General features: G+C 45.0%; 1 protein-coding gene across 1 annotated transcript in view; it reads right to left on the reverse strand.

The window, feature by feature from the left end:
* PREP (prolyl endopeptidase) overlaps window positions 1-24,385 on the reverse strand; it is a 307,703-nt gene that overhangs the window by 13,088 nt on the left and 270,230 nt on the right. The window contains exons 12-13 of the mRNA XM_030199170.1: window positions 23,951-24,045; window positions 5,441-5,572 (exon numbers count right to left, since the gene is read on the reverse strand). Of these exons, the coding sequence (XP_030055030.1) occupies window positions 5,441-5,572; window positions 23,951-24,045 (227 nt within the window). The remainder of the gene's footprint in view (window positions 1-5,440; window positions 5,573-23,950; window positions 24,046-24,385) is intronic.

Below are 24,385 nucleotides of genomic sequence, written 5' to 3' on the forward strand. Positions count from 1 at the left end.
AATTCAGTATGTTTCTTTGCTCTGGGAAATGATTTTCTGGTAGATCTTTCCTCCCTCATTCCCCAAATATCCATCCACACACCCAGGAGTTTCTCATCAGGGACTCTGTCAAATGCCTTCTGAAAATCCAGATACACACCTTTATCCATATATTTATTCCCACCTTCAAAACATGTACCAGATTGCTAAGGCCTTGGCCAACTCCACACTGGCTGTGTCCCATTAAACCATGACTGTATGTGTTCAGTAATTTGGTTCTTTAGAACAGTTTCTACCATTTTGCCTGGTACCGACATCAGCTCATCTTTTTATAGTTTTTTCCTTGGAACTCTTACTAAAAGCTGTAACCTATCACTAAAACTATTAATAATTTGTAACCTAACAACACAAAGGCAAGAGGACACTCCATGAAACAGAGCACTCATACAGAGAGAGCAGCATTGTTCCCTCTGCGCTGTGGAGAAGTCCTCCAGCTACATTCCTGCCACTGGTGGTGCTGTTTCAAGATCACGTTTTCAATAGTGAGGGACAGGCAAGTTCTGCAGAAGACCTGTCTGTCCTTAGTGCAGTGGTGCCCAAACCTGATTCTGGTGGCACCCCTGAAAGTCAGGTTTTCAAGGTACCCACTATGAATATTCATGAGAGAGATTTGCATGCAGTGGAAGCAGTGCATGCAAATCTCTCTCATAAATATTCACTGTGGATATCCTGAAAACCTGACTGACTGGGGTGTCTCCAGAACCAGGTTTGGGAACCACTGCCTTAGTGATTGAAAAAACAATATTGAAGCATCAACACCCCACTGGCAGGAGACTGCATTTGGAGGACTCCTGTACAGCTTGAGGGAACATCGGAGACCAGATCTTTTTTGGCCTTGAACAATGGTTTTGACAGGCTTTAGTATACATACATAGAGGGGCATAATTGAACGAAAATGCCTATCTCCATGGGCGTTTATCTCCGAGAACGGGTCAGTGAAGGGGCGGACCGAACCGTATTTTCGAAAAAAATAGACGCCCATGTTTTATTCAACAATGTGTGAGCTGGGCGTTTTGTTTTTCAGCGATAATAGAAAATGAAAGCGCCCAGCTCAAAAAACGAATAAATCCAAGACATTTATTCGTGGGAGGGGCCAGGATTCGTAGTGCACTGGTCCCCCTCACATGCCAGGACATCAACCGGGCACCCTAGGGGGCACTTTTACAAAAACAAAAAAAAAAGGTCAAAGAGCTCCCAGGTGCATAGCACCCTTCCCTTGTGTGTTGAGCCCCCCCAAATCCCCCTCAAAACCCACTGCCCACAAGTCTACACCATTACTATAGCCCTAAGGGGTGAAGGGGGGCACCTACATGTGGGTACAGTGGGTTTGGGGGGGTTGGACGACTAATAAGCATTAAGTAGTACAATTGTAACAGGTAGGGGGGGATGGGCCTGGGTCCACCTGCCTGAAGTTCACTGCACCCCCTAACACTCTCCAGTGACCTGCATACTGCTGCCAGGGAGCTGGGTATGACATTTGAGGGTGAAAATAAAAATGTGTGAAACATCATTTTTTTGTGGTGGGAGGGGGTTAGGTACCACTGGGGGAGTCAGGGGAGGTCATCCCCGATTCCCTCCAGTGGTCATCTGGTCATTTAGGGCACTTTTTGGGGCCTTATTCGTGAAAAAACAGGGTCCAGGAAAAGTGTCCTAAATTCTAGCTAAAAACGCATACTTTCTTCCCATTATCGCTGAAATGCGCCCATCTTTGTTCGGCAGATAACCACGCCCCAGTTCCGCCTTTGCCACACCTCTGACACGCCCCCATAAACTTTGTCCGCATCCGCGACGGAGTGCAGTTGAAAACGCCCAAAAATCGGCTTTCGATTATACCGCTTTATTCGTTTTTGTGAGATAAACGTCCATCTCCCGATTTAGGTCGGAACTTGGGCGTTTTTCTCGTTCGATTATAAGCTGGATACTCACATATATACATGGGTTAAATGAATATCCAAAAAATTATTCTGGCATTTTGTAGGTAATTTTAAAAACCATAAATCAAAGAGGGAACAAAAGATCCCTTAGTGTTGAGAAAAAGAAAAAAAAAAAAGGAGGAAAAAAGGAACCAGGGGCATCAGATTTGTATCAGTGGCCAGGCTATTAGGTCTCCTATAGCACTCAGCTATTCCAAACCCTTGAGCCTACTGCATAAAATCAATCGCTTGCCACCTTGGACCAAAATCCTCCCAGAGGGCTACTATTCATACTTTATTGAAAACATTAGAAATTTATATTGAGAAAAGAACCTCATATCAAAGTAGAACTTCAAAAAATAGATGTGTATAAAAATGGCGACTACTTATCCTACAGGAAGCAGACTCAGGCGCTGATCAAATGATTCCTGGCAGTGCCGAGTCTTTCTCTCAACACTGAAAGATCTTTTGTTCCCTGTTTGATTTATGATTGTTCATGAGGAACATTAGTTGGCTTTCCTGGTCAAGGATAGTCTCCCTCTTTACTTGAACTGACGATACCTTTTTTATTGGACATAACTTAATACATTTCTTGATTGGCTTTCGAAGGTCGCCCTTCTTCGTCAGATCGGAAATAAGCAAATGTGCTAGCTGACAGTGTATATAAGTGAAAACATTCAAGCATTACTATGACAGTAAAATAGATACTATTGGAGATTCTACATGGAATGTTGCTACTCTTTGAGATTCTACATGGAATGTTGCTACTATTGGAGATTCTACATGGAATGTTGCTATTCCAGTAGCAACATTCCATGTAGAAGGCTGCGCAGGCTTCTGTTTCTGTGAGTCTGACGTCCTGCACGTACGTGCAGGACGTCAGACTCACAGAAGCAGAAGCCTGCGCGGCCACATTGGTGATCTACAAGGGCCGACTTCTACATGGAATGTTGCTAGTGGAATAGCAACATTCCATGTAGAATCTCAAATAGTAGCAACAGTGGAGGAGTGGCCTAGTGGTTAGGGTGATGGACTTTGGTCCTGAGGAACTGAGTTGGATTTCCACTTCAGGCACAGGCAGCTCCTTGTGACTCTGGGCAAGTCACTTAACCCTCCATTGCCCCATGTAAGCCGCATTGAGCCTGCCCCTGCCATGAGTGGGAAAGTGCGGGGTACAAATGTAACAAAAATAAAATAGATACTATTGGAGATTGTACATGGAATGTTGCTACTATTGGAGATTCTACATGGAATGTTGCTATTCCACTAGCAACATTCCATGTAGAAGGCTGCGCAGGCTTCTGTTTCTGTGAGTCTGACGTCCTGCACGTACGTGCAGGACGTCAGACTCACAGAAGCAGAAGCCTGCGCGGCCACATTGGTGATCTACAAGGGCCGACTTCTACATGGAATGTTGCTAGTGGAATAGCAACATTAGCAACATTCCATGTAGAATCTATAGAAATCAAACAAAATAAAACATGGAAAAGAAAATAAGATGATACCTTTTTTTATTGGACATAACTTAATACATTTCTTGATTAGCTTTCGAAGGTTGAAACCGATCTGAGGAAGAAGGGCAACCTTCGAAAGCTAATCAAGAAATGTATTAAGTTATGTCCAATAAAAAAGGTATCATCTCATTTTCTTTTCCATGTTTTATTTTGTTTGATTTCTATTGATAACCTTAAGAGTGGACTAACACGGCTACCACACTCCTCTACTTGAACTGACGGTAATTTTAAAAAGAGCTGCTTAGTTGTAGATATTCCAGTTATTAGCCTATTATAAAAAGTAGACCGATACACATATATAAAAACAAATAAATAATTTATTCAAACCAAGATAAAAGCAGTACCCGATGTGGCCACGTCGGGTACTGCTTTTATCTTGGTTTGAATAAATTATTTCTTTGTTTTTATATATGAGTATCGGTCTACTTTTTATAATAGACTTTTATGTAGCAAGTAGACTGTTGCCTTTTTTGTTTTTCTTTTTATCTTCTTGATATTCCAGTTATTTACATGCATGAATGACCTCTTTCAGAATACTGACCAGTGAAAAAGTACACAGCATGATTTGATGATGCATACTTTGCCACTGGGCGTGTGCGTGGGCAGAGTTTGGGTGAAGCAGAGGTGGAGCACACTGGAATGCTCGAATTCTAGAGCAAGCCTAGGCATGGCATTTACTGAGTTATTGCACCTTAAATGTAAGCAGTCTCTCAGCCACTTGCACTGCTATTCTACAAAGAAAAGTTAGTGTTCCCTACGATACACTTGACTTCTCTAACTCAATTTACATAGTAACATAGTAAATGACGACATCCATCCAGTATCATAGGGAACACTAACTTGTGTCCATTACACTGTGGTAACTTTGCCATAACGAAAGTAATTTTATAACAGGGGTTCTCTTAAAGCTTCTGCCTATGGGGCCTACGTTTCTTTGTAGAATACCAGTGGAAGTGGCTGAGAGAGTGCTTACATTTAAGGTGCGATAACTCAGTAACATAGTAGATGACGGCAGAAAAAGACCTGCACGGTCCATCCAGTCTGCCCAACAAGATAAACTCATATGTGCTACTTTGTGTATACCCCTACCTTGATTTGTACCTGTCCTCTTCAGGGCACAGACCGTACAAGTCTGCCCAGCACTATCCCCGCCTCCCAACCACCAGCCCCGCCTCCCACCACCAGCTCTGGCACAGACCGTATAAGTCTGCCCAGCATTTTCCCCGCCTCCCAATCACCAGCCCCGCCTCCCACCACCAGCTCTGGCACAGACCGTATAAGTCTGCCCAGCATTTTCCCCGCCTCCCAATCACCAGCCCCGGCACAGACCGTATAAGTCTGCCCAGCACTATCCCCGCCTCCCAACCACCAGCCCCGCCTCCCACCACTGGCTCTGCCACCCAATCTCGGCTAAGCTCCTGAGGATCCATTCCTTCTGAACAGGATTCCTTTATGTTTATCCCACGCATGTTTGAATTCCATTACCGTTTTCATTTCCACCACCTCCCGCGGGAGGGCATTCCAAGCATCCACCAGTAAACGCCATGCCTAGGCTTGCTCTAGAATTTGAGCATTCCAGTGTGCTCCACCTCTGCTTCACCCAAACTCTGCCCACACACACGCCCAGTGGCAAAGTATGCATCATCAAATCATGCTGTGTACTTTTTCACTGGTCAGTATTCTGGAAGAGGTCATTCATGCATGTAAGTGTCCCCTTATGCTAGTAAATAACTGGAGTATCACCATTTGTGCATCTTCTTGCTATCTACAACTAAGCAGCTATTTTTAAAATTACCTACAAAATGCCAGAAGAAATGTTTGAACGTCTTGTGTCAGACTTACAGTACATTCGGATAGAATATTAACCCCAGTTACTAAAAAAGCCAACCAAAATCTTAACTACACATGGAGTTAGGTAAATACCGAGCAAACGAAAGCAACATATTCCATAAGCAGGGGCAAGTTAGTTCTTACCCACTAGTAGACCTCCATTGGAACCGCCATTAATTGTGATTTTGTTGGAGGACGAATATCCTTCCTTGACGAGATATTCAGCAGCACACTGGAAATCACTAAAGCAGTTCTGCTTGTTTGCCAGAATGCCACCTTGGAACACAAAAAAAATCAGAATAAGCACCCCGTTCTGCAAACCATCACATTTTTCATACAAAATTAAATTATCAGCAGATACGTTTGTAGGCTATGTGCCCTCTGAGAGGTTCTCTATTACTGATGCAGTCCAGAAAGACAGGATAAAACCCTTACATATAGAAATCAAAGATTCTACCAGTATCTTTGATGCTTTCAGAAGTACTAAATAATACATGTAGCTACAATGTGATGGATAAAATAAACGGTAATGTTCTGAAGTCTTGGCCGTTCTTAACTTGAGCTAAAAGCCTTGCACGGCACATTTCATATACAAGAGACCACATGTGCTGCTTCTGAGGTCTGGCTTAATGGAACCCTCGGAACATTAAACGCGCAAATGGCCCAACAATCAGACGAAATCCTGCAATTAATTCTAGAAAAGTATGGACTCCAAAATAACCATTATGGAGAACCAGCAATGTAGTCGATGGCGTGCTTGTACTTTCAAGTTCATGACAAGAATCTCATATATGTCTTCCATTTAGACTATACAATGAAGTATGAGGTGTGCAGCATATGGAGAATCAGAACTAAAATATATTAGCCTTCACAGGGTAATCACTCAGATTCATATCAATCTGAAATAATTAAATTTATGAAAGGAAAAAGCCTCAGAATTTTAAAAGGTCACAGTTACCATGCCTGTCCTTCAATCATCAGCAAAAAACCTTCTAATAACAATCTCATTTATAGATTTTATACTACTCATCAGTGGCGTAGCCACAGGTGGGCCTGGGTGGGCCGGGGCCCATCCAACAGCAGCACATATTTAGTGCTAGCTAGTGGGGATCCCAAGTTTACCAGCTGAAGACCTCCCCCTGATGGGGCTGAAAACACTGCTCTCCACTTCAGCAGTCTAAGCTTCCTAAGCTGCTGATACTGGCCTCATTGCATTGGGGGGGGGGGGGGGGGGGGGGGGGGGGAGGAGAACACTTGGTGCCCCACCCACTTCTTGACTAGGCCCACCCAAAATCTGCTGTCTGGCTACACCCTTGCTACTCATTAAATATCTGTCAATAGAAAAGTAGTGAGAAGATTTCCAACTTAATTATCAAAAGAGTATTCCAGAGGAGGCCTGGGATGAGCCAGTGGCTTAAGTCCGCCTTTAGAATGCTCTCTGCTGGTTTTGGTTTGCTACTCTCCCCCTCCTATCCAGTTTCAACTTCTTCCACTTCAGTTCTATTCCCCTTTTTCTTCTGAGGCCCACACCATCCACCTGTTGATGCCACTCTCTCTCCAGATAAGTTGTCATTTTTCAAATCTGATAAATTCCTTGACCCTTTTCTCATTAACTTTGAATCCCAGCTTCCCTTCTTCCTTGAACCATCATCCCCTTCCCCGACTCTTGAAAACTAACTTTATGCAGATACTCTCCCTCAGACTCTTATGCTAAAAAAACGCCTTGCTTTAACCTCACGATCTCCAAGTCATCCCTACTGCTCCTAAACATCACCCTGGTCACCATCCTGATCTAAACAATTCTTCCACCTGACCTCAGACTTTTCCATCACAATGTTAGCTGCTGGGTTCTGTAAGAGTTGGCATGGGTGGAGAGACATATCAGACAAGCCAGTGTGAAAATGTTTTGCGGGTGGAGAGGGATGGGTTAATACAGAAAGATGAGATAAGACGACACCCAACAAAGTATATTCATTCATTATGTTTTCTTATTTTCCTCATTTCCAGTTCATCTCAATTCCTCAATCCGGTTTAAAAGAATTGGTAGTGCAGCAGAGCCTCACTTAATACAATACAAACAACAACAACATAGAAGATAACTGGCAGAATGTAAGTCTAATGTGGAAAGCAAAAGAATTATTAATTATTAAGAATTATTTAGGCATTCCTAGGATTCCTATTTATATTTATTTATTAGGATTTATTTACCACCTTTTTGAAGTAATTCACTCAAGGCAGTGTACTGCAGGAATAAGTGAAAATAAGCAATGGACAATCACAGCAGTAAAAATATTCAAAGTACAAAATAGAGATAGTTTTGTGTTAAGCGGAGCCTTTCATGGAGTGCATTCTAGACTGTGGGGGCCACTCTGGAGAAGGCTAGCTTGCAGGTATCACATCATGAGGTGCCCTTTGGAGAGGACGTGGTTAGGGATACTCCTTGGGAGGGCCTTAGTAAGCTTGGCGGTGTGTAGAGGGAGATCCTGTTCACGTATTCTGGGGCATTTCCTTTAAGGGCTTGAAGATCAGACAGAGTTTTAAATTTAGCGCTGTACTGTACTGGTAGCTAGTGAAGCTTTTGCAAAAATGGTGTGATGTGGTCACGTCGCTTGCAACCTTCTATTAGTCTAGCTGCAGCATTCTGAATCAATTGGAGCTGGTGCAAACCCTTTGTTAGTTAGACCAGTGTAGAGTGCATTACAATAATCCAGTCTTAATGTTGTCATTGGCATGCACAACTGAGACAAAACTTGCCTTTTCAATGTGAGGAGACAGGCGGCATAGTCGTTGCAAATGACAGAAGCAGCTCTTGAAGGTTGCTTGGATTTGGGGGTTCAGAGTTAGTGTGGAATCTAGCTCTAACATAGTAAGTGACGGCAGAAAAAGACCTGTACGGTCCATCCAGTCTGTCCAACAAGATAAACTCATTTGTGCTACTTTATATGTATACCTGACCTTGATTTGTATTTACCACTTTCAGGGCATTCCAAGGTTCCTAACTTGTGATTTGAGGAAGAGTTCATATTTTCCAAAAGAGATTTTGATGTCAGGTATGTGCCCCACTTGTGTTAAGGATCCATAGAAGTTCGGTTTTACTTGGGTTCAGATAAGGTTTGCTGTTTTTAGCCTAATTCTGAATTGATATTAGTTAGTCAGTTTGTTCAGGGCTATGGATAAGTCAGGTTCAATGGGTATGAGTAGCTGCACGTCATCTGCATATAGAACTGAGTGTCTATCGGCTAATGGCCTGAGGTAAATACTGAATAGAGTAGGTGACAGTATTGTTCCTTTGTGATACCCCACAGGTCAGTGCCCAGGGTGGAAATGAAGTGCTGCTGAACAGTATGGACTGTTGCCTGTCTGATAGATAGGATCTGAACCAAGCAAATACTGTTCCATGGATACCTGCTTCTGCCAGTTGTGCTAGCATGATATTGTGATCCGCAATGTCAAAAGCTGCTGAGAAATCTAGCAGTACTAATACCGAGGCAAATCCCCTGTCTAGGTTTCTGTGAAGATTATCTAAGTAGGGATACAACAAGGACCGTTTCTGTTCCACAACCAGGTCTGAATACAGACTGACATGGAACTATCCAGTTTCTCTCTTCTAGCCAATCACTGGAGTTGAACACAGACTTTGATTTAGAGGTTTTCCTAGAAATGGGATGTAGTGGCCAGTTAACTTTCAAGTTTGTCCTAGTCAAGTTAGTTCCTCTTTAGCAAAGGATGCACCAAATGCCCTTTTCAGTGCTGTTGGTAGTTGCCTATTAGAAAGAGAGGGGTTTACAATTTTTGTTGCGCCTTCTGTGAGACCCCTGCTTGTCTGCTGCACTATCTTTGATGGGCAGGGGATGAAAGAGCAGGTAGTAAGTTGAAGGTCTCTTAGGATTTTGTCAAGGCCCTCCTCTGTTATTCGGTTAAATGTGTCCCATTTGTCTGTTTCAAAAGGGGGCTAGTTTGCATGCTCTTGGTTAGATGATTGGAGACTGGGTGGGACTGCCTGTAAATCCTGGTGGAGACTTAATTTTGTTGGCAAAGCATGCAGCAAAATCATTGCAGTTCAGTTTTGGCTGGGCAGGTTGGATCTGTTGTGGGGGTTGTAGTAGGATGTTTACTATGCTGAACCGGTGCTTGGTTGAATTTATTTATTTATTTTTTATTTATTGCATTTGTATCCCACATTTTCCCACCTCTTTGCAGGCTCAATGTGGCTTACAATACATCATGAATAGTGGAAATACATGAGAAAGTATACATTAGTAATAACAGATGTATTTTGGGTAAGATGGTAATGATAAAACATGATAGTATTTTAACAAGCAAACAAAGTAAGAAATAATTAAGAAATATATAAGAATTATATAAGAAAATATACATTTGGTAACATCAGAAGGATCTTGGGTAACATAATAACGAAAACATGATAGTAGTTTGGCAAACAAATATCGTAGAGGCAGTTCTGGGTATGTGTACAGGAGTTCATATTTGTTGATCATTGTTTTATGCCTTGTAAAGAGTTGGGTCTTCAGTTGGCTTCGGAAGTTAGCTAGTTCATAGATCATTTTTAAGTTGCGCGGCAGCGCATTCCAGAATTGTGTACTCAGGTATGAAAAGGTTGACGCGTGCGTTAGTTTGTATTTAAGACCTTTACAATTTGGGAAGTGAAGATTAAGGAATGTACGGGATGATTTTTTAGCATTCCTGGGTGGTAGGTCTATCAGGTCTGACATGTAGGCTGGTGCGTCTCCGTGAATAATTTTATGAACTAGGGTGCATATTTTGAACGTGATACGTTCTTTGAGTGGGAGCCAGTGCAGCTTTTCTCGTAGGGGTTTAGCGCTTTCGTATTTTGTTTTACCGAATATGAGTCTAGCTGCAGTGTTCTGAGCTGTTTGAAGTTTCTTGATTATTTGTTCTTTGCAGCCAGCGTAAAGTGCATTGGACTACTTCTCTCTCCCTCCTCCAGATTTCAACCCCTTCTTCCACCTCAATCTCACTGTTTTTCCTCCTTTGAAGTCCACTCTATCCGCCTTTTCTCTCCTCTGCCTCTTCGAATAGCGGTCATTTATCGTCCCCCTGATAAGTCCCTTTCATCCTTTCTCAGTGACTTTGACGCCTGGCTTGCCTTCTTCCATGATCCTTCCTCCCCCTCTCTCATCCTTGGTGACTTTAATATTCCTGCTAATGATCCTTCCAACTCTTATATTTCCAAGTTACTCGCTTTAACGTCGTCCTTTAATCTCCAACTATGCTCCACCTCCCCCATTCATCAAAATGGTCACTGTCTTGATCTCATCTTCTCCTCCAACTGTTCACCTTCTAGTTTCCTTGCCTCTGATCTTCCCCTCTCTGATCACCATCTTGTAACTTTCGCACTTAAATCTCCTCCCTCCCAGTCCCGTCCTATCCTATCTAATTTATCTAGGAATCTTCACGATATTGACCCTTCATCTCTATCCTCCCATGTTTCAAACCTCCTCTCTACTGTGGCACCATCCACGTCTGTCAACGAGGCTGTTTCTTCTTACAACCATACTCTATCCTCTGCCTTAGACACTCTTGCACCTTTGATGACCCGCCCTGTAAGGCGTACAAAACCCCAACCTTGGCTGAATTCTAATATCCGCTACCTACGTTCCTGTACCCGCTCCGCCGAACGCCTCTGGCGGAAATCTCGGGCCCTTGCTGATTTCTTACACTTTAAGTTCATGCTGACCTCCTTCCAATCTGCTCTTTTACGTGCCAAACAGGATTATTATATCCAACTGACCAACTCTCTTGGCTCTAATCCTCGACTTCTCTTCACCACATTGAACTCTCTCCTCAAGGTGCCCCCTCCCCCAACTCCCCCTTCATTATCTCCTCAGACCCTTGCTGAATTCTTTCACAACAAGGTTCAAAGATAAACCTTGCTTTCTCTACCTCACCAGCTCTCCCTCCACTAGTCCGTTCCCCTCTCTCTCCTTCCCCTCATTCCCTTTCCTCCTTTCCTGAAGTTACTATTGAGGAAACTACACTTCTCCTTTCTTCCTCAAAATGTACCACCTGTTCCTCTGATCCCATTCCCACCCACCTTCTTAATGCCATCTCTCCTACTCTTATTCCTTTTATCTGTCACATTCTCAACCTCTCACTTTCCACTGCGACTGTCCCTGCTGCCTTTAAACATGCTGTGGTCACACCTCTCCTTAAGAAGCCTTCACTTGACCCTACTTGTCCCTCTAATTACCGACCCATCTCCCTCCTTCCTTTTCTCTCCAAATTACTTGAGCGTGCTGTTCACCACCGCTGCCTTGATTTTCTCTCCTCACATGCTATTCTTGACCCATTACAATCTGGTTTTCGCCCTCTCCACTCAACCGAAACTGCGCTTACTAAAGTCTCCAATGACCTATTACTGGCTAAATCCAGAGGTCAATATTCCATCCTCATTCTTCTTGATCTTTCCGCTGCTTTTGACACTGTCGATCACAACATACTTCTCGATACCCTGTCCTCACTTGGATTCCAGGGCTCTGTCCTTTCCTGGTTCTCTTCCTACCTCTCCCTCCGCACCTTCAGTGTTCACTCTGGTGGATCCTCTTCTACTTCTATCCCTCTGCCTGTCGGCGTACCTCAGGGTTCTGTTCTTGGTCCCCTCCTCTTTTCTATCTACACTTCTTCCCTTGGTTCATTAATCTCATCCCATGGCTTTTCCTACCATCTCTATGCTGATGACTCCCAAATCTACCTTTCTACCCCTGATATCTCACCTTGCATCCAAACCAAAGTTTCAGCGTGCTTGTCTGACATTGCTGCCTGGATGTCTCAACGCCACCTGAAATTAAATATGACCAAAACCGAGCTTCTCATTTTCCCCCCCCAAACCCACCTCCCCGCTCCCCCCGTTTTCTATTTCTGTTGATGGCTCTCTCATTCTCCCTGTCTCCTCAGCTCGAAACCTTGGGGTCATCTTTGACTCTTCTCTCTCCTTCTCTGCTCATATCCAGCAGACCGCCAAGACCTGTCGTTTCTTTCTTTACAACATCCGTAAAATCCGCCCCTTTCTTTCTGAGCACTCTACCAAAACCCTCATCCACACCCTTGTCACCTCTCGTTTAGACTACTGCAATCTGCTTCTTGCTGGCCTCCCACTTAGTCACCTCTCCCCTCTCCAGTCGGTTCAAAACTCTGCTGCCCGTCTCATCTTCCGCCAGGGTCGCTTTACTCATACTACCCCTCTCCTCAAGACCCTTCACTGGCTCCCTATCCGTTTTCGCATCCTGTTCAAACTTCTTCTACTAACCTATAAATGTATTCACTCTGCTGCTCCCGAGTATCTCTCCACACTCGTCCTTCCCTATACCCCTTCCCGTGCACTCCGCTCCATGGATAAATCCTTCTTATCTGTTCCCTTCTCCACTACTGCCAACTCCAGACTTCGCGCCTTCTGTCTCGCTGCACCCTATGCCTGGAATAAACTGCCTGAGCCCCTACGTCTTGCCCCATCCTTGGCCACCTTTAAATCTAGACTGAAAACCCACCTCTTTAACATTGCTTTTGACTCGTAACCACTTGTAACCACTCGCCTCCACCTACCCTCCTCTCTTCCTTCCCGTTCACAGTAATTGATTTGATTTGCTTACTTTATTTATTTTTTGTCTATTAGATTGTAAGCTCTTTGAGCAGGGACTGTCTTTCTTCTATGTTTGTACAGCGCTGCGTATGCCTTGTAGCGCTATAGAAATGCTAAATAGTAGTAGTAGTAGTAGTCTAGATGACTGAGTACCATTGATTGTACCAGGTTGCGGAAGACGGTTCTTGGGAAGAAAGGTCTTACTCTTTTTAATTTCCACATTGAGTGGAACATCTTCTTGGTTGTGTTTCTCGCGTGGCTCTCAAGTGTTAGGTGTCGATCAATGGTAACTCCAAGGATTTTTAGGGTGTCCGAGATTGGAAGATTCAGCCTGGTCAATGCATTGAGAGAAATATTGTTTTTTTGGCTGATGTTAAGACTTGGTGGTACTTTGTCATGTGTTTCCTACAGTTTAGCCTATCCTTATCCAGGCAAGATTTATGCCATCTCTTTTCCAGTTTCTGTCCTTTGCACCTAAGGGTCTAAAGTTCTGTAGAAAACCAAGGTAAGCAATTGTGAGTGGGGCATAAGGCCTTTTTTAGTTGTGTCGTTTTATCTATGGTCTTAGCTAAGTGTGTATTCCAAATATCAACCTGTTCTGACACTATAGCTATCTTTTCATTCACTCTCTGGGAGGTGCCATTTTCTGTCAGTAATAGGGGTGTATTCTTAATGCTACATTTGTACCCCCCCCCCCCCCCGCTTTCCCACTCATGGCAGGCTCAATGCGGCTTACATGGGGCAATAGAGGGTTAAGTGACTTGCCCAGAGTCACAAGGAGCTGCCTGTGCCTGAAGTGGGAATCCAACTCAGTTCCTCAGTTCCCCAGGACCAAAGTCCACCACCCTAACCACTAGGCCACTCCTCCACTGTTGCTACTATTTGAGATTATATTCCACTAGCAACATTCCATGTAGAAGTCGGCCCTTGCGGATCACCAATGTGGCCGCGCAGGCTTCTGCTTCTGTGAGTCTGACGTCCTGCACGTATGTGCAGGACGTCAGACTCACAGAAACAGAAGCCTGCGCAGCCTTCTACATGGAATGTTGCTAGTGGAATAGCAACATTCCATGTAGAATCTCCAATAGTAGCAACATTCCATGTAGAATCTCCAATAGTATCTCTTTTATTTTTGTTACATTTGTACCCTGCGCTTTCCCACTCATGGCAGGCTCAATGCGGCTTACATGGGGCAATAGAGGGTTACGTGACTTGCCCAGAGTCACAAGGAGCTGCCTGTGCCTGAAGTGGGAATTGAACTCAGTTCCTCAGTTCCCCAGGACCAGAGTCCACCACCCTAACCACTAGGCCACTCCTCCTGGAGGACATGTCAGGGAGAGGGTGGTCGATGCCTGGAATGCCCTCCCAAGGGAGATGGTGGAGACAAAAACGGTGATGGAATTCAAAAAGATGTGGATCTTTAATTATTCTGGGATGTCAACCCCATTGTAGAATACCAAGTCTAGTATGTGACCCTTTTCATGGATTGGAGAACTGATCACCTGTGTGAGTTCTAGTGCTGTCATCGTGTCCAGGAAGACAGATGTGTGATACCTGGGGTTTCAATGTGTAAATTCAATCTCCCATGATCACCATCCTAGAGTAATTCAGGGCCACTTGTGTAATCAGATCGAGAGGTTCTTGCACAGCTGATGTATTGTTCCAAGGTGCTCAGTATATCACGAGCAGCCATATTGGTTTCTCCTCCTTTTCTAGCTGGATTAAAAAAGATTATGATTCATTTAGCTGGGGAATAGTGATTCCGCACATTTGACTGTATCCCGAATCAGGACTGCGATGCCTCCACCCTGTCTTCCTGGCCTTGGTTGATTTTGGATGTTGAAACCTGTTGGGCAGAGTTCATCCAGTGGTAAACCCCTACTTTCATCTAGCCAGGTTTTACTTATTCCTAAAATGTCAAGATGCTGTTCATGGATCACTGAGGATTTCTTAGCAGCTGATCTGGCATTCACCAGTCTTATAGTTCCAAAATGTGGTGTGGGGGTAGTTTTGGTAAGGCAGTGAGGTGATCTTTTAAGTACCATTATGTAGGTGTTTGACCTCTTGCACTTTTGTCTTCTCTTTGGTTGGTGGGGATTATAGTTTCCTCTCCCACAACCACTGGGATCCCCGAGGTCTCTCGGTCCGCTGGACCAAGGCACATTCTTTGTGTCAGAAGCTCTTCAGGCAAATTTTACTGGGTGGCATTGCAATCCTAAAAGATTCTGTGGATCAGCAACCTTACCAGTTGGCAATGCAGGATTAAAGGCTTTAAGTCAACAGGTTTCAGAAAACAGACCTTTTAAAGTTGTAAATTCAGACCAGGCCCGAGAGATCAAAGGGTTCCAGTAACAGAAAAAAATGACTGTACTTTGCACTTCTGTGTGAACTTGATGCAGAGCGGGTTTGATAGTGGACTTCAGTTTTAACAGAATCAGAATCTTAAAAATAGTTATACCATCCATTTTCTAATTAAAGATCCACATCTTTTTGAATTCCATCACCGTTTTTGTCTCCACCATCTCTCTTGGGAGGGCATTCCAGGCATCGACCACCCTCTCCCTGATATGACCTCCAGTTTTACCATGTACCCTTTTCTGGAAAAGATTAATTTCTACATTAATATCTTTCAAGTATTTAAATGTCTGTATCATATCTCTCTATATAAAAGGCAAAACCAACGTTCTATGAAGCCTCCAGCCGGAAGTGTGAAGGGGGCGAGATATCCGGTTTCCCTATGAGTGTCTGCCCCTCCCTCTCTGTAACACAGTCAGTGAAGGAAAACAGCAGAGCACGAAATCAAATCGCTGGCTCTGTAACAGTGAAGGACTCAGAGGGGGGAGGGGAGAGAGGCCAGAGGGCAGGGACACACACACTCCCACATGCACACAGAAGAAAACATTGCTAGCCCCCGTTTCATTTGCATCAGAAACGGGGCTTTTTTACTAGTCTCCCATATTTCTCCTTTCCTCTATGATATATATATTCAGGTCTTCCAGTCTCTTCTTATACATCTTTTAGTGCAAGTCTCGTATCATTTTAGTCACCTTCCTCTGAACCACTTCAAGTCTACATCTTTAGCAAGATATGGCCTCCAAAACTAAACACAATATTCCGTGGGGCCTCATCAATGACTTGTACAGGGGCATTAACAGGCACTCTTTATAGAATTGCCCCTTTTCTGTCATTATCAATCAACTATTTATAACCCATAAAACTGGTAGTTACAATCAGAGTGGCTTACATATTATATACAGGTACTTATTTTTTCTACCTGGAGCAATGGTGACTTGCCCAGATTCAGAACGAACTGCAGTGGGAATTGAACCTGGTTCCCCAGATTTTCAGGCCACTGCACTAACTATTAGGCTACTCCTCCACTCCTAACAAATACACCTTAAATTTTATGCAATGAACAGGAAGCTAATGTATGGCCTCCAACAGTGGAGTGATATGTTCTACAGACCAAACGGAAAAAGCGGATAAACAGCTGCATTTTGAACCAATTACATAGTAACATAGTAAATGACGGCAGAAAAAGACCTGCATGGTCCATCCAGTCTGCCCAACAAGACAAACTCATATGTGCTACTTTTTGTGTATACCCTACTTTGATTTGTACCTGTCCTCTTCAGGGCACAGACCGTATAAGTCTGCCCAGCACTATCCCCTCCTCCCACCACCGGCTCTGGCACAGACCGTGTAAGTCTGCCCAGCACTATCCCTGCCTCCCAACCACCAGCCCCGCCTCCCACCACTGGCTCTGGCACAGACCGTATAAGTCTGCCCAGCACTATCCTCACCTCCCCACCACCAGCCCTGCCTCCCAACCACCGGCTCTGGCACAGACCGTATAAGTCTGCCCAGCACTATCCTCACCTCCCAACCACCGGCTCTGGCACAGACCGTATAAGTCTGCCCAGCACTATCCTCATCTCCCAACCACCAGCCCTGCCTCCCAACCACCGGCTCTGGCACAGACCGTACAAGTCTGTCCAGCACTATCCCCGCCTCCCAACCACCAGCCCCACCTCCCAACCACCGGCTCTGGCACAGACCGTATAAGTCTGCCCAGCACTATACTCACCTCCCAACCACCAGCCCTGCCTCCCAACCACCGGCTCTGGCACAGACCGTATAAGTCTGCCCAGCACTATCCCCGCCTCCCAACCACCAGCCCCGCCTCCCAACCGCTGGCTCTGGCACAGACCGTATAAGTCTGCCCAGCACTATCCTCGCCTCCCACCACCGGCTGGCTCTGCCACCCAATCTCAGTTAAGCTCCTTAGGATCCATTCCTAATTGCAGTGCTTTCAGTGACTGTTGGGAGACAACTGCATTGCAGCAATCAAATTTGCTTAAAACCAAAGGACCTCCCTACACAATACTCTTTCCCACAAACCCGGCCCAACGCTATCCCAATCAGTCTTACCCCCAGTCAGTGATGATCCTAGGTTGGCTAACACCCAGGGTGGATTGCCGATGCGTGCACCCCCCCCCCCCGGGTGCAGCACGACACCCTCCAGGCGCAATGACACCCCCTCCCCGGGTGCATTTTTAGCTGCTCGGAGCAGCCGCGCGGCTCTCGGCTCCACTGGCTCCCTCTGCCCCGGAACAGGAAGTAACCTGTTCTGAGGCAGAGGGAGCAGGGAACCAGTGGAGCCGACAAGCGTGTGGCTGCTCTCTGCACCCCTCCAGCGGCGTGCACCCGGGGCGGACCGCCCCGCCGTTGGTACACCGCTGCCCCCAGTTGTTTCTCCCAAAAGTCAGCCTCCATTATCCTGTCCTCTCCGAATCTGCTTCCTTTGCCCCATTACAGCCAGTTTGGAAGGTGGAGGCCACTGCTGGCTCCAAACTGGTATCTTTATAAAATTATTATTTTAACATCACTGCCGTTATCATTCTTACCTATACTATTTTTATTGAAAGACTGTCTTATGCTTTTTTTTACAGACCCATAGAAAGGAAAAAAACCCCCACTAAGGACCGGTGTTGTCCGCAGCTTAGAAGAGGTCTGAGGCTTTGTAAAACTTAGGAATGCTATCTTGCAATGAAAGAACAGAGGCAATGCACTGCAGAAAAGCATCGTTTGAGAGTAACATGGGATTCCTCTTTAAACTACTGGTATTTCAGTAGCAGAAGAGAAAGAAAGCACAGCTTCCTGCACAGAACACCCAGAAACCTTTTCCAAGCTATTCAGAAGAACCTTGCCAAAGGAAAGAGCTATCCGGAACATTTGCTCATGAAATTAACAAACAGCAGATTCATGTCTCATTATGCATTTTGAGATTACATTATTACAATCCAATTAAAATCTGATTAAATAGGTAAGAGAGCAACCGAGAAGGATATTACATGTCACAATAAATGTGATTACAATTTCAGGGAAGAAATAAAAAAAGAAGAAGCCATGATCAAATTCACAATTATTACAGATGGTTCCTTTGTCTCCTACAATAAAATCAGTTTGTGTATTGTGTGTGTTTTTTTTTGTGGGATTAACAACCATTAAATATTTAACTCTTATCATAAAGAAATTTCCTGAACCAAAGGCCCACATCACAATACTGACACAGCACCATTAAGCATTATTCCTTTCCCAGGAAGGTATTTCTTGCTACTGTCAGAAAATTGCTGATACTCTGTAAAACACCGATAGGCTCAGCAACTGTCACATTTACAAATGCACATTCACTTTCTGAAAGCAGAAGACTGACTTTATTTTTGGCATCTGTTCTGATGGTATTTTTCTGCCGAACATACAGATTTATTTTTGGCATACCATACTGAGAAAGCTTCATACTGTACCTTGCAGATGTACCTACTTGGATCTGGGTTTAGTCTGATCTAGCATTCTGAGCAGAATACCACATAAGTAAAAACTGAATTGAAGAACTAGGGAAAATTATTTTACCTCAAGTAGAACGTAAGAACATAAGAGTTGCCCTAATGGGCCAGACTAAGGATCCATCCAGCCCAGTAAACTGTTTCCAACAGTGGCCAGTCCAGGTCACAAGTATACAGTGAAGTCCCAAAAATTATTAAGCCTCTATCCAGCTTATTTTCGAAGGAGATCGCCGGCCATCTTCCGACACAAACCTGGCCAAATCGGCATAATCAAAGCTAATTTTGGCCGGCGCCAACTGCTTTCCGTCGCGGAGCAGACCAAACTTCAAGGGGGCGTTTCAGTAGGGTAGTGAAGGCAGGGGCATGGTTATGAGATTGCTGGCTTTGCCCGATAATGGAAAAAAGAAAGCTGGCCCTGACGAGCATTTCGCCGGCTTCACTTGGTCCATTTATTTTTAGGACCAAGTCTCAAAAAAGTGCCCCAATTGACCAGATGACCACCGGAGGGAATCAGGGATCACCTCCCCTTACTCCCCCCAGGGGTCACCAACCCCCTCCCACCCAAAAAAAAATTTTGCCAACCTCAAATGTCATACCCAGCTCCCTGACAGCAGTATGCAGGTCCCTGGAGCAGTATTTAATGGGTGCAGTGCACTTCAGGCAGGTGGACCCAGGCCCATCCCCCCCTACCTGTTACACTTGTGGTGGTAAATGTTGAGTCCTCCAAACACCCCCAAAACCCACTGTACCCACATGTAGGTGCCCTCCTTCACCCCTTAGGGCTATGGTAGTGGTGTAGAGTTGTGGGGAGTGGGTTTTGGGGGGCTCAGCACACAAGGTAAGGGAGCTATGCACCTGGGAGCAATTTCTGAAGTCCACTGCAGTGCCCCCTAGGGTGCCCGGTTGGTGTCCTGGCATGTCAGGGGGGCCAGTGCACTACAAATGTTGGCTCCTCCCATGACCAAATGCCTTGCATTTGGCCGGGTTTGAGATCGCCAGCATTAGTTTCCAATATCGCCGGAAACTGATGCCGGCCATCTCCAAAGCCAGCCCAAATGCTGACATTTAGCCAGCTCCAACCGTATTATCGAAACAAAACATAGCCGGCTATCTTTTTCGATAATACGGTTCGGCCGGCGCCGTTCGATTATGCCCCTGTTACTTAACCCTAGGGATAAGCAGTGGCTTTCTCCAGGTCCACCCTTTAAGAGTATTCATTCAGGGGCCTATTTAAATGTTAAAAGTTGAATTTGGCATTTAACATGTTAACAAAAGTTAACACAGAAATATAGAAAAATAAAGGCAGATAACGACCATATGGCCTATTCAGTTTGCCCATTCATGCTATTTACTCTCTGTTTCACTCCCTTAGAGATCCTATACACTCATCCCAAGCGTTTCTGAATTCAGATAGTTTTCATGTCCACTGCCTCTACCGGGAGGCCGTTCCATGAATTCACCGCCTTTTCCATGAAGAAGTATTCATTAGGTTACTTCTGAGTCTATCCCTTTCACCTTCATCCTGTGCTCCCTCATTCCACAGCTTCCTTTCAATGAAGAGAGACTTGCCTCCTATGCATTTATGCCACATGGATATTTAAATGTCTCTATCATATCTCCCCCTCTCCTGCCTTTCTTCCAATGTATACATATTGAGATCTTTAAGTCTGTCCCCATATGCTTTATGACGAAGACCACTGATCATTTTAGTTGCCACCCTCTGGACTTACTCCATCCTGTTTATATCTTTTTGAAGGCGCGGTCCCTAGAACTGTACAAAATATTCCAAATGGCGTCTCACCAGTGACTTACACAGGGCATCATCTTCCGTGCAGGACGTCAGAAACCGAGGGAGGCCTTCTGTGAGGGGGGGGGGGGGGGGGGGCCTCGGCTGGCGGGGGTTGGGGTCCCCCGCCAGCAAGGGTAGGCGACGGCGGGTTTGCGCCGGGGGGGGGGGGGGGGGGGTCGAGAGGGTCATCGGCCGGGGGGGGGGGGGGGGCAAAGTCATTGTTGTTGGTGGCTGCGGTGGCGGCAATGGCGGGGGGGGGGGTTGGCGGCGCTGGGGGGGGGGCTAAAATGTGCTCCCTCGCCTCGGGCTCTGGACCCCCTCCCGCCGAAGTCTGGCTACACCCCTGGATTCTATGTTTCTAATTTTGAAGCAGCGCCCCCCCCCCCCCCACTGGTAGCAATGCAGTCGGAGGGCTCCCACTCAGCTTAGTGGGAACAGTGCTGAGGGTGCTTGTGCATGGAGGTAGCACTTTTTGCTGCACAATTGTGGTGTACATTGTAGACTTGCCATTCACACGTGAGCGTTACTTTTCCATTAATAGTGCTGTAGAAAGAGATCATTGCTTGAAATGAGATGTACATGGGGCAAACAGGTGTCAGGACCTGAAATATTTCCAGGTGGGCCAGGCAGTTAGGCACGAGCGAGGGAACTGTTAGGCAGTGGCGTAGCCACAGGTGGGCCTGGGTGGGCCAGGGCCCACCCACTTAGGGCTCAGGCCCACCCAACAGTAGCATATGTTTAGCGGTAGCTGGTAGAGATCCCAAGCTCTGCCAGCAGAAGACTCCCCCCTGATGGTAATGAAAACACTGAGGGAGGCTGGGCTGGTGGTTGGGAGGCGGGGATAGTGCTGGGCAGACTTATACGGTCTGTGCCCTGAAGAGGACAGGTACAAATCAAAGTAGGGTATACACAAAAATTAGCAAATATGAGTTTATCTTGTTGGGCAGACTGGATGGACCGTGCAGGTCTTTTTTCTGCTGTCATCTACTATGTTACTATCATCTTCTTCCTATTGGCCATTCTTATCCATAGGGATAAGAATGGCCAATAGGAAGAAGATGACGATGTCTTATAGCTTCAGCCGTTCCAGCTCTTCCTTGCCACTCTTTTTTCCAGCATTTTTAAAAAAAATTAACCATCTCTCTCCTTCTCTGCTCACATCCAGCAGATCGCCAAGACCTGTCGCTTCTTTCTTTACAACATCCGTAAAATCCGCCCCTTTCTTTCAGAGCACTCTACCAAAACCCTCGTCCACACCCTTGTCACCTCTCGTTTAGACTATTGCAATCTGCTTCTTGCTGGCCTCCCACTTAGTAACCTCTCCCCTCTCCAGTCGGTTCAAAACTCTGCTGCCCGTCTCATCTTCCGCCAGGGTCTCTTTACTCATACTACCCCTCTCCTCAAGTCGCTTCACTGGCTCCCTATCCGTTTTCGCATCCTGTTCAAACTTCTTCTACTAACCTATAAATGTACTCACTCTGCTGCTCCCCAGTATCTCTCCACACTCATCCTTCCCTACACCCCTTCCCGTGCACTCCGCTCCATGGATAAATCCTTCTTATCTGTTCCCTTCTCCACTACTGCCAACTCCAGACTTCGCGCCTTCTGTCTCGCTGCACCCTACGCCTGGAATAAACTTCCTGAGCCCCTACGTCTTGCCCCATCCTTGGCCACCTTTAAATCTAGACTGAAAGCCCACCTCTTTAACATTGCTTTTGACTCGTAACCACTCGCCTCCACCTACCCTCCTCTCCTCCTTCCTGTACACATTAATTGATTTGCTTACTTTATTTATTTTTTGTCTATTAGATTGTAAGCTCTTTGAGCAGGGACTGTCTTTCTTCTATGTTTGTGCAGCGCTGCGTACGCCTTGTAGCGCTATAGAAATGCTAAATAGTAGTAGTAGTAGTTAAGACAGATTTTACAAGGGAAAGTGGTTTCAAGGGTAGCCAGTGGATAACGTATTATTTACAAGTTTGAATCTGGAGGCAATCTTTTTGTTCATGTAGTACTTGCTTCTATTTCCTTTCTTCCCCCCTTCTAGCATCTTTCCATGGTTTGGTTCTTGGGTCCTTCTTTTATTGTGGTATAAGCACATAAACGTATTCATTTTAATCTTGATTATTTCTCTTTTTAATCATTTCCTGCTTTTGAAACCAATATGATTGCTTTTCAAAGATGGTGTCGTATTTTTGAAAATTTAAGTACAAAAAAAAAATCATTCCACAAAAGGGTTGAAATTTGTCAACAGAAGTGCCAATATCAAAGCTTCAAACTTCACTAAGACTAAAGTCCTGACAATTGGTGCTATTCCTCAAATTTCAAACATCTAAATGTACACTTTTCAACACTAGCCCCCTAATTCTACATATGGCACCCAAAATTAAGGGCCCTGTTTACTAAGCTGCGCTGTAGGTGCACTAATATTTTAGCACGTGCTAAAAATTTGCGCATGCTGCTAGAGAAACCCATATATTCCTATGGGTGCAGTGGCATAGCAAGGTCAGGGCGTTCTGCCCAGGGCGCACGCTGCTGGGGGGGGGGGGGGGGGGGGGGGGGTGTCGGCTCCGCTGGTTCCCTGCTCCCTTTGCCCCGGAACAGGCAAGAATGCACTCGGGGGGGGGGGGGGGGGTGCACAGCGGGAAACTCGCTACGCCACTGTATGGGTGTTTCAAGCATTAGCGTGCACTAAAAAGTTAGTGCACCTACAGTGCGGCTTAGTAAACAGGGCGCTAAGTGTGCAAATTTAGGCACTCACCCAATTTGTTTGCGCAATAAGCCAAATAAGCCAATTAGTGCCGATAATTGGGCACTATTAATATAAATTTAAGCACTCATCTTTAGGTGCCAGGATCCACATGTAAATTTTATATGCAGATCAAAGAAGGGGGGGCGCGGCCAAGAGAGGGGCAGGGGTGGTTCTATGGCGTTCCTGGAATCCGGGAGACCTGCGCCTAATTTAGGCATGAGAATTTACACCAGGTTTCATTGGTGTAAATTCTTGTGCCAGGATCACACTTGATTCTGAGTGCCATTTATAGAATAGCGCTTAGTGCAAATTTCTTTTTAATGGTGCTGATTTTTTGGTACCATATACAGAATTTAGTCCTGGATTTATTAATTCCCATCTTTTATGCTACAACCCAAAAAACAAAAACAAAAACCCCCCCAAATCAAAACAAAAAAAAAAATCACAATTTTGATTAAAGTTGCAGTTATTTTAAAGTGGTTTTAAAGCACTTAGGGCAAGAGTGTGTCGGTGATGGTTTTCATGTTTTATTTTAAATAAAGCAAAAAAACAAAACAAAACAAAAAACACAAAAATAGTTGAGATGAACCAGTAGTGTAAACTAGCATGCACATATTCAGAGCTCACCACTTAATTCCAAATAAAAGTCTTTTACCTTTATGCCAAGTCTCCCCATATTCACCACCACCTCGGATATTTGCTACGGCCAGAACACCGCCCAAGTGCCTCACAAAGATCAGTCTAGACACACTGAAAAATAGGACATGGAAGAGTTATGTTACTTCTAAATGAACTTGTTTTGATAGTGCAAAAGAAAATATACCAGAAGCTAAATTAGCTGCTAGATGCACTGGAAGGTTATACGGGTGACCATTACACTCCATATGGTAGAACTAGAAACATTTATACATGTTGAATTCCATTATTTTGTCTGCTGAATACATAGGTGGTAATTTCATTATAGGGTTGCTTTAAGAAAAGGCATGAAAGTGAAGCTATTTTATGCTAATTTTATCAGCACAAAGATGTCCTTTTACAAAGGTGCGAGAAAAAGTGGCCTTAACGCACCCTTACATGGTGGGTCTTTCCT

Source organism: Microcaecilia unicolor, chromosome 3 (assembly GCF_901765095.1).
Source record: "Microcaecilia unicolor chromosome 3, aMicUni1.1, whole genome shotgun sequence".
Taxonomy (NCBI): domain Eukaryota; kingdom Metazoa; phylum Chordata; class Amphibia; order Gymnophiona; family Siphonopidae; genus Microcaecilia; species Microcaecilia unicolor.